At 38.9% G+C, this 10,856-nt stretch overlaps 1 protein-coding gene across 1 annotated transcript in view; it reads left to right on the top strand.

Annotated features, from left to right (window-relative positions):
- LOC124612432 (polycomb group RING finger protein 3) overlaps window positions 1–10,856 on the top strand; it is a 45,844-nt gene that overhangs the window by 13,432 nt on the left and 21,556 nt on the right. The window contains exon 3 of the mRNA XM_047140639.1: window positions 5,582–5,734. Coding sequence (XP_046996595.1) covers window positions 5,582–5,734 — 153 coding nt within the window. The remainder of the gene's footprint in view (window positions 1–5,581; window positions 5,735–10,856) is intronic.

Genomic DNA, 10,856 nt, shown 5'->3' with positions numbered 1-10,856 from the left:
TGTGATGCCTTGTGTAAGGAGGAGACATGCGTACCATCACGTTTCCGACTTTGATAAAGGTCGGATTGTAGCCTATTGCGATTGCGGTTTATCGTATCGCGACATAGCTGCTCGCATTGGTCGAGATCCAATGACTGTTAGCAGAATATAGAATTGGTGGGTTCAGGAGGTTAATACGGAACGCCATGCTGGATCCCAACGGCCTCGTATCACTAGCAGTAGAGATGACAGGCATCTTATCCGCATGGCTGTAAAAGGTCGTGCAGCCACGTTTTAATCCCTGAGTCAACAGATGGGGATGTTTGCAAGCCAACAACCATCTGCACGAACAGTTCGACGACGTTTGCAGCAGCGTGGACTATCAGCGCGGAGACCATGGCTGCAGTTAACTTTGGCGCTGCATCACACACAGGAGTGCCTGCTATGGTGTACTCAATGAAGAACCTGGGTGCACGAATGGCAAAATGTCATTTTTTTGGATGAACCCGGGTTCTGTTTACAGCATCATGGTGGTCAAATTCATGTTTGGCGACATCGCGGTGAACGCACATTTGAAGCATGTATTCGTCATCGCCATACTGGCATGTCACCCGGCGAGATGGTATGGGGTGCCATTGGTTACATGTCTCGGTCACCTCTTATTCTCATTGACAGCACTTTTGAACAGTAGACGTTACATTTCAGATATGTTCCGACCCGTGGCTCTACCCTTCATCCCTGCGAAACCCTACATTTCAGAAGGATAATGCACGACTGCATGTTGCAGGTCCTGTACGGGCCTTTCTGGATACAGGAAATGTTTGACTGCTACCCTGGCCAGCACATGCTCCAGATCTCTCACCAATAGAAAACGTCTGGTCAATGGTGGCCAAGCAACTGGCTCGCCACAATACACCAGTCACTACTCTTGATGAACTGTGGTATCGTGTTGAAGCTGCATGGGCAGCTATACCTGTACACGCCATCCAAGCTCTGTTTGACTCAATGCCCAAGCATATCAAGGCCGTTATTATGGCCAGAGGTGATTGTTCTGGGTACTGATTTCTCAGGATCTATGCACTCAAATTGCGTGAAAATGTAATCACATTTTAGTTCTAGTATAATATATTTGTCCAATGAATACCCGTTTATCATCTGCATTTCTTCTTGGTGTAGCAATTTTAATGGCCAGTAGTGTACATTGCAGGCTGTATTGCATTTAAATACCAAAACACTGATAAATGAGTGGGTATTTCCAGCAGCAAAAAGTGAAGCAAGAGAGCCTATGCAGACTGAAAATCAGTTGTATGTCATGAAGGTCTTTACTGTCCAATGCTAGTATAGAAAAACAAAGTGTTCTACTTTGAAACAGAATTTGCTGCTTTTTATCGAAATGGAGTGTGCAAACAAACAAAAGATTGTTGTCAAATATCTGTACTCTACTTTGAAACAAAAGTTTCCTGAGGTTCAGGGCACACTGATTGCTATTTACGTAAGAGCAAAAACATTTATAAGGACTGGATATCTGAATGAAGAAGCTAATGTGCCACAACAAGTAAGTAGCTAGTGACTGAATCTTCACCTCATGAACAACGATAGATATCTGGAAGAAGCTACATTACCATCTGCTTATTCATCAAATGAGTGCTTTATTTTTCTTCTTCATGATCGTTTATTTAGTCCTAAGGTGTAATTATCTGTCATGTTACTTGTTATGATTTTTCCAACTTTGTATTGGATGTAACCAAAAATAAAATACATAAGTAATACACTACAGAATCTCTAAAGTGAAGCATTTTCTGTAAAATCACAATGTTACATGTCATTGCTGTGACATCAGGGAGCTTCAGCCAATAGCAAGTGTTTTTGTTGGAATGGCCTGCCCTGCATCTACATTGACACATACCTTCCATGCAGTTTAGAACACGCCTCAAGGCCCTTTGCCAGGATTCCCTCCAGACCTCCATAGTATATGCTCCCCTGAGCCATTAATGAAGCCCTATGTTTTATTAAACAGACCCTCGACTGTGTATTAATTTGTGATGACTCATTGAGCAGTTTCCAGGCTGTTAATGTGTTACATGTGTCACTCTGTGATACTTGCTATTATTCACAACTTTCTCTCTGACCTGTGGTAGTGTCTGCTCAGTTGTCTTTCTCTCTGTTGCAAGTCATGTGGGTATCCCAGGGAATGAGCTCAGTGATGATTTGGAGATTGAAATCATTAATTGCCCAACGTTTCATTTGACGATCCAAGGTACGGTTTCTGGTTGCAAATAAGACCTCTCCAGACGTTTAAGATGCAGTACAATTGGTGCATGGTACTCCTCCTCCGATTCCTCCCAGAAAGAATCCACCTACCTATGTTGCCTCTGTATCAGTCATACACTTAAATCTAGTTTTGTTTTATGTTATGAGCCATCCCTCCATTGTGGTTGTGTTACTGACAGTAGCTCACATCCTGTTGGAATGACCTTTCCTTCTGGCTCTCCATGCTGAACATGGTGTTTCAGATTCTTTGCCTCTAATGTTCTGTGTAAAAGTGTCTTATGCTCTCAGATAAAACTTTTAAACTTTATGAATGCATGGTGTCTGTTCTTTCGGACATGTTCAAAAGAACAAACAACATGCTGAATCCGCAACAGTGATAAATATTATGTAAACTGAAGGTCAAGGGGGGAGAACCTTCTGACTTTTACTATTAAGAATCTCATGGCTAGAAGGTATTCTGTACTCTGTAACTGTCTTTGCACTTAATTGAATTGGTGGGGGTCAAACTTGGGTGGGGTTTCTGTCACTATAAATGAGCCCTGTGAGACTCCTTGTCTGTTCTGACCCATGTACCAGGCCAGCCTACATACTTTTACTTCTCCTTAAATTACTCTGGCATAAATATTGTGTTCAATGCCTCAGTATACTTGTGACATAACTGTTCTGCGACACTGAACCTACGAGTGAAATTAATACAAAAATTTACTCATATCATATGGTGTGGGCAGACTATAATATCAAGATAAGAGATTGAGACATTTACAGAGGCACACACTTAGTCTTTTTCATTTGCTTGATTTGCAAGTGGAACAAGAAAAGGGAAGGGCAATTAATGTTGAAAAGTACATTGCTCCAAGTACTGTTAAGTGATTTGCAGAATACTTATGTTAAAGTAGGTCCCAGTCCCATGTGCTTCCTTGAAGTTATTTGTAGAAAATGCCACAGTTATATTCTTCATACCTTTGAAACAGAATTTGCTGTTTTTTTTTTATGAAAATGGAGTGTGAAAACAAACAAAAAATTGTTGCCAAATATCTGTGCTCTAGTTTGAAACAAAAGTTTCCTGAGGTTCAGGACATAGTTATTACTCTTTATGTGAGAACAAAAACATTTATAAGGAGTAGATATCTTCACCTCATCTCATTGTGGAGTTACAAGGGTCTTGCTGCAGAAGTTTGACTGATTAAACAGAAATTTCTGCACTATTCAGCAGGTTTCATTTTCAGTAAACTGAAAAAAAATTGAGTGATAAAACCCATGTATTTAACAATAAGTTGAAAGGTTTCATTGTGGCACACTAGTCCTTTCCTGTAAATAAGTCTGTCATAGTACTTAAGAACTTTTCTCTGTAATTTGTTTTTTATCTTTATAAATATACACTCTCATAATTTTTTCATGTTTTCTTCACTTTTTTTGGGTCTTTGTGGACCACATAAATAACTATTTTTTATTTAACTTTTGGGTTTTCCAGTAATTTTCCATTCAGTCACAGTGCTATTATTTCCAAACTTCTGATCACTTTGTTGTGTCTAGGCAAGACAGCCTAGACACAATGAGAGGAAGCCGAAAGGCACGCGCTTAAACTCACGCAGGCTGGCGTGAGGTCTGAAACAGGATACGTAATGAATGCTATAAAGAAAAGTACGTAGCTTCTGGAATACTTAACTTTAATCCACAATTGGTGAACATTGGTCTTGTTGATACAGTATTATCATCTCAATATAACTTGGTGATGGCGCCTTGCTAGGTCGTAGCAATTGACTTAGCTGAAGGCTATGCTAACTATCGTCTCGGCAAATGAGAGCGTATTTGTCAGTGTGGTGTCGCTAGCAAGGTCGGCTGTACAACTGGGGCGAGTGCTAGTAAGTCTCTCGAGACCTGCCGTGTGGTGGTGCTCGGTCTGCTATCACTGACAGTGGCGACACGCGGGTCTGACATGTACTAATGGACCGCGGCCGATTTAAAGGCTACCACCTAGCAAGTGTGGTGTCTGACGGTGACACCACACACTTTGTGCTCTCTCTCTCTCTCTCTCTCTTTCTCTTTCTCTTTCTCAGTATTTTTCTTCACCTTTATCTATCTTTTTTTCCAAGTTTTTTATTTCTAATGTATTATTCAAATCTAGGCATTCGGCTGCATATAAACATTTGGCTTTATTTTTGTAACATAGTGCTGGAAATGTGTGCTACGGGAGACAATATCTTTTTGTTTGTATCTTTATTCAACTGAAAAGTCGTTTCCATCTTCCTTGCTCTAAGCTTGTTAGCTTCCATACGACAGCTGTTCTTCTGTGCCACCTCAATAAGATATTTAATTTGTTGATTCCCCTAATTTTTCTGTTACCTGTTTTATATTTGTCATATATTTTTCATAACATATTTGAAGGCCTGGTTTTCCTTCAATTCTTTTAAAATGTTGATTTTTTTTTCTTGTTGCAGTTACTACATTTGTTGACGGTATTGCGAGTTTGTTGGCAAAACTAAACACCAAACTCTTTAAGATTCTTGTCTTCCCAGCCCAGTTGCACTTAGTCCGTTATCCCTTCTTGGATCACCTTTTCAAGAGCACTGTTAACAAAATGGGGGATAGAACATTTCCTTATCTAAAGTTTCTTCGTACATTGAAAGATTCAGATACCTCCTTCTACAATTTAATTTTACATTTTGTGTGCACTAGTATTTGCCAAATTATGTTTCTTGTTTTGTCATCCACACCAAACGTTTCCGAAATTTGAAATAGAAATGCTCTATCAATAGTCACATGCTTTTTTGAAGTCAACAAACAGTGATATAGGGCCTCCATCTTGCTGTTCTGTCTTGGATTAGGGGCTTAAGACTAGGGATCTGCTCCAAACACGACCTCTCCTTCCAAAGTACACCCTGATACTTCTCAATCTTGTTGTCTACCTGCTAGCATATTAAGTACTGCTGTAAAAGGGATCTTATATGAAACAGGTAATAGTGATATTCCTCTGTAGTTCTTGGCATTCATTTTTCTCCTTAATTGTGTAAAGAATGAAATAATGCATGCTTCCAAACCTTTGGAATTTCTTCTGGTTTTTGTGTTTTCTTGCTTTAGTTATTTAGTTTATAAATTTTCTAATACTATTCTGTGTACTGTGTCCATGGCCTAGTAGTTTGGTTTACAAGGTGCCACAGAATCTTATAGGTAAGTAAATAAATACTATCAGTCTTAGGATTTTGACCCATTAGTGTAGCAGCCATGTATGATTAGCAAGTTAATGAAACAAAGCTCTGTGTATCATTGTAGCACGTTTGATGTATGTGAAACATATTTGTATTTTCTGATTGTGAATTTTTTAATGTTTCAGTCTGCAAAAGTTGTTTGGTGAAGCATCTAGAAGAAAATAACACATGTCCAACATGCAATATAGTAATTCACCAGTCTCATCCACTGCAGTATATCAGCTTTGATCGAACAATGCAAGACATTGTGTACAAACTCGTACCAAATTTACAAGATAGTAAGTGTAATCATGCTTAAACATACATGGATTTATTGCAAGTAATATTTATTGGTTCTGGTAAATGTATAAACTAGAAGCTCAGTATTGGTAGAACTAAATTGCAGTGATTTTAAACTGGGTTATAGATCTTAATACTATACTGATTTACACCTTGATCACACAATCTTAATATTCTTTATCAGGATCTCTCTACTGTTGCATTTACATTATTCAAACATAATGTAAATATATTATGGCCCTTACCTTTGAAATACTTTGTTTCTTAGAACACTGAAGAAACTGAAAGGTAATGCATGATATTCCAACAAGTTCTCAGTATTTTTAGTAGTATGTTAAATTCATCAAAAAATACTGTATTCCCATTGTTTTTTTACATGCCGCTCAGGATGCACGTTGGACATGTGACATTGATTTTGATGTAGTTCACACATAGTGACAATTATTTTGCTTTTATGATGTTTATTAAATGTGACATAAAAGAAACACAACAAATCTAACCCAATCAATCAACAGAAATAGCATTTTCTATATGCCAATTTTTCAAAAGAGTGTCACAATGGGAAATCAGTATCCCTGTGTGAATCATGACTAAGTAATGCCAGGAGAGAGAACAGCTGGCTCATGTGAACTGAGACAGAGATTCTCTCTCTCTCTCTCTCTCTCTCTCTCTCTCTCTCTCTCTCTTGCTTGTTCATGAAGAGAATCCCTCATATATTTGTATTAGCCATGTTTTTGAAATCACTGATCAAGACTCCTGGGAACTCATAATTAAATCCCTGCGAAATTCATAGTGAAAGGAATCTTTTTTTTATTATTTGGTATGAAGAATACTGGCCACATAACTGAGAGAACAAATTGGTATAGTGTAGTTCCCATTATATTGTGCTGATGTCAAGAGTGCAATAGTTGGTGGAAATAAGAAAGCATCTATTTCAAATGAGATATCCGCAGAACCTCTGAAACATAGCAGAGAGTGGTAATCGAAGGGATCTGTGGAGGAAAGTGCTAACCTTCAGTTTAGGAAGGATTAGTATGATCACAGTATCTGCTGTGTTTCCAAATTCAGCACATCAAGTAATTGTTAGTTCCGCTGTACTGCTAGAAAGCACTGTCTGCTATATCAATTTTTTAGCCTTTTCATCTTTATGTTCTTCTCTTTGAATATAACCAGATGCTTTTGTGTGTTAGCACTTTCTCCTGCCACATCTGTCAGTTCTCAAAATTACAGAACAACATTGACAGCTATCAGGAATATAATCAATATTGCCCAAGCATTAATGGCATCATCATGTATATGTATCTCAACTCCAATTGCTGCACAAGTTTTTAGTCTGGTGGTGGATCTGTCTTTAATATCATCCATGAACAAAACAAAAATACATTCTGTCATTGTTCTATTTCTCTTTACCATGGACTTTGTAAGGCAAAGAGCTAGTGCTAACTCTGTCAGTCCATGAGAAAAAAGTTCAGTTATCAGATCTAGGTTTTTTACAGCGTCAATTCTGTACTTAGGAAATCAAAAGAAATGCTTGCAGAAAATACCTGCCATGTAAACAAAGGAGTCAGTTCATCTACACACTGAAATGACCAAGATCATGTCCTTTTAATCTATCCTGTAGACCACACCCATAATTATTCACACAAGAACTTGGGAACAACTTGACCAAAAAATTTGAGTATATCAAGGGCATTTCGACAGCCAGGCAGTCCAAATCATCAGGTTTAAATATATCATGTTACTTAAGACAATTGACAACAAGAACTTAGTTATTGCAGTGTTGGTTTCAAAAAAACTATGTGACTGTACTTATTGTGAAGGAAGTTGGTGCACACCAAAAACTTTGATCTCAGTGGAATTACACTCAAGAATATTAACTCAGGAGTTGAATCTGGCAATGAATTGTTTGGCCATTTACAGTTTAAACTTAACTTTGACAAGGGGACAAACTTTCACTAATACTGTTTGATTGCACGTTGGAAAAAGTCAGGGGAGAACGAAAACAAGAAATGGCAACCAAGCGTCAATGTTGATAGAAGCATAAAACTCACCTTCCTGCTTCAATTGCTTCTACTATTGACAAGTAATAGGGAAGAATATTGATACAAAATTTAAAAAAATATATTAAAAAAAACTAGAAAATTTAGCAGCAAAATGGGTCTAAAAGTTTTATTTGGAAAGGCAGATTAAGTAGTGCGTAAGCTTAGGGAGTGATCACCTCAGCAGTTTAGTCTCGTAAGACCTTACCACAAATTTCCAAAAAATAAATAAATAAATAAATTCGACAGTGGTACGCATCTGTCAAACCTGGAACGTCGTAGCCAGAGTTATGAAACATGAGAATATCTTCCTACAACATAGTCTGGAGAAGCTATGCCATTTCATAATTTTGACTGTATTAAAAATATTTAGTTACACCTAATTTAAACCTCTCTATAACAGCAACAGAATGCTGGTTTCAAGGGGGCTTTATGCATCCTACGGGAATCTAATCCATCACTGTAAAGCTGTTTTCTTAAAACACTTACCGGGAAAAGGGCAGAGTCATATGTCGGCTATGAGTCACTTACCATCAAGTGTTTGTAGAAAACTTAGGGAAGTCAGCGTCTCCTAGGGGAAATGTCAGAGGTATTGCAAATGATGAGAACATTTTCACTTGCTGCCCATTATACTGTGCTCAAGACTAAATGATGACAATAACTTTAAATAAATGATATTATACATATCAAATATAGGAATACCAAAATAGTGAAATCGACACCTAGACAATGATTTTCCCATCACACATGAATAAATCTTCAATAGAAAACAACTGAAAATTAAACATTGTTGTTATTACATTGGATGTACTGAATAATTTCCTGTATTATAGCTACTGTGTGTTGCCTTCTTTACCTGTATGGGTGGAACAGAATGCCACCAGTAAACTTTTATAGGTTATTCAGGGGTACCTTCTGAATATTTTTGTAGAATGAACTCACAGCCTATTGACTTTTTATAGAGGTATTGCATTTCGTGCCCCAATTAGCTTTGTAATTGTATTGCACTGAAGCAGTGCAAATGTCCATGATATGCATTGTGTCTCTTGTTTCCATTTTCTTACGATACCTGCTGTTGACGACAGTAATGCTCTTTTTACTCTCAAGTTTTCCTTCATTACTGCTTGGTTCTGTTTAGGGTTTTCTTTTCTGGCAGCGTTAGTTGTGTGTAAACAGTGATACAAAGCAGTATTGTGGGTAGTGTGAAGAGTTGACAGATATGCAACTCATGTATGGGGTCAGTTACTGCAATGGTACAGTGGCATGACAACACTACTCTGAGCTATACACACACTGATGGCAACATCACTGTTCTTTTGCATCATCTGAGGGTTGTAGCGTTGCACTGTCTTGTATTGTATGTATTGGTGCTTACGTATTGCAGGTCTGTTAAATACTGTGGAGATGTTTTCTCAAAAACAGAGGTAACTGTGGTAACAAATAAAATAAATCGTGAAACTTCCTGGCAGATTAAAACTGTGTGCCCGACAGAGACTCGAACTCGGGACATTTGCCTGTCGCGGGCAGCGCACACTCCGCTGCAGAGTGAAAATCTCATTCTGGAAACATCCCCCAGGCTGTGGCTAAGCCATGTCTCGGCAATATCCTTTCTTTCAGGAGTGCTAGTTCTGCAAGTTTCGCAGGAGAGCTTCTGTAAAGTTTGGAAGGTTGGAGACGAGGTACTGGCAGAAGTAAAGCTGTGAGTACCGGGCGTGAGTCGTGCTTCGGTAGCTCAGTTGGTAGAGCACTTGCCCGCGAAAGGCAAAGGTCCCGAGTTCGAGCCTCGGTCGGGCACACAGTTTTAATCTGCCAGGAAGTTTCATATCATCGCACACTTCGCTGCAGAGTGAAAATCTCATTCTGAAAATAAATCATAATTACATGATTACTCTGTGATGAGCTACCTGAGTCCTTGGGTCCGTTATACTAAAATACTCAGAAGGTACCCCTGAACAGCCTCTGAAAGTTTGTTGGTGGAGTTCTGATATACTCTGTACACATTGATCAAAAGTATCCAGATATGTATTTAATATGGAGTGCGTCCACCCTTTGCCTTTAAGACAGCTTGAAGTCTGCTGGGGACACTTTCAGTGAAGTATCCAAATGTCTGTGAAGGAATAGCAGCCCATTTTCCTCAAGAGCCAAAACCAGAGAAGGAAGCATTGGATGCTAGGGTCCGGAATGATGTCGACTGTCTAACTCACCCGTAAGTTGTTACACTGGGTTCAGATCTGGACACTTGCCAGGCCAGTCCATTTCAGGAATGTTATTGTCCACAAACTTTTCCTTCACAGATGCAGCTTTATGGCAAGCTGCATTGTCGTGCTGATACAATCACAGTCACCAAACTGTTGCTTTACTGTACACTCTACATAATGGTGTAAAATTGTTCATTTCATACAACATGTAGACTTTCTTAAGAACAGTAAAGAGACCACACTCTAACCATGAAAAACACTTTACCGGGACACCAGCTCCTCCTTACTTCACTGTTGGCACTACACATGACAGGTAATGTTCTCAAGGCATTCGCCAAACCCAAACACTTCCATTAGATTGCCAAAGGATATAGCGAGATTCATCACTCATTGTAGCCATCCACAGTCCAGTGGTGTCACTCGTTACACAATCTCAAGCATCACTTAGCATTGACTGAAGGAATATGTAGCTTATGAGAAGCTGCTTGGCTTTTATACCCTATTCTTTGTAACTCCCTATGTGCACGGTCATTGTGCTAGCTTGACTGCTGGTATCACTCTGTAACTCAGGAATGCTTCCTTCTGCTGATTTCATGTGATTTTTCAACCCCTCCCTATCTGCATAGATTGACGATCCCTATTTGTCAGTACATGAGATCTGTCTAGTCTTGGTTTAGCTGTGTTTGTTCCTTCACGTATTCACTTAACACTGATAGTCAACTTGTGTAGTTTGAGAAGGGTTGAAGTGTCCCTGATGGGTGAAATCCAGTGAGTAGGCCACATTTGAAGTCACTGAGCTCTCCCGACTGACCCATTCTATCGTTACTGCTTCTTTACTAACAACACAATACTTCCTGCCTTCTTTTATACTGGCAGATCCCCAT

The sequence above is a fragment of the Schistocerca americana genome, chromosome 4 (assembly GCF_021461395.2).
Source record: "Schistocerca americana isolate TAMUIC-IGC-003095 chromosome 4, iqSchAmer2.1, whole genome shotgun sequence".
NCBI classification, from domain to species: Eukaryota; Metazoa; Arthropoda; class Insecta; order Orthoptera; family Acrididae; genus Schistocerca; species Schistocerca americana.
Note: the sequence above shows the minus strand (reverse complement) of the source record. Positions and strands in the feature narration are given on the sequence as shown.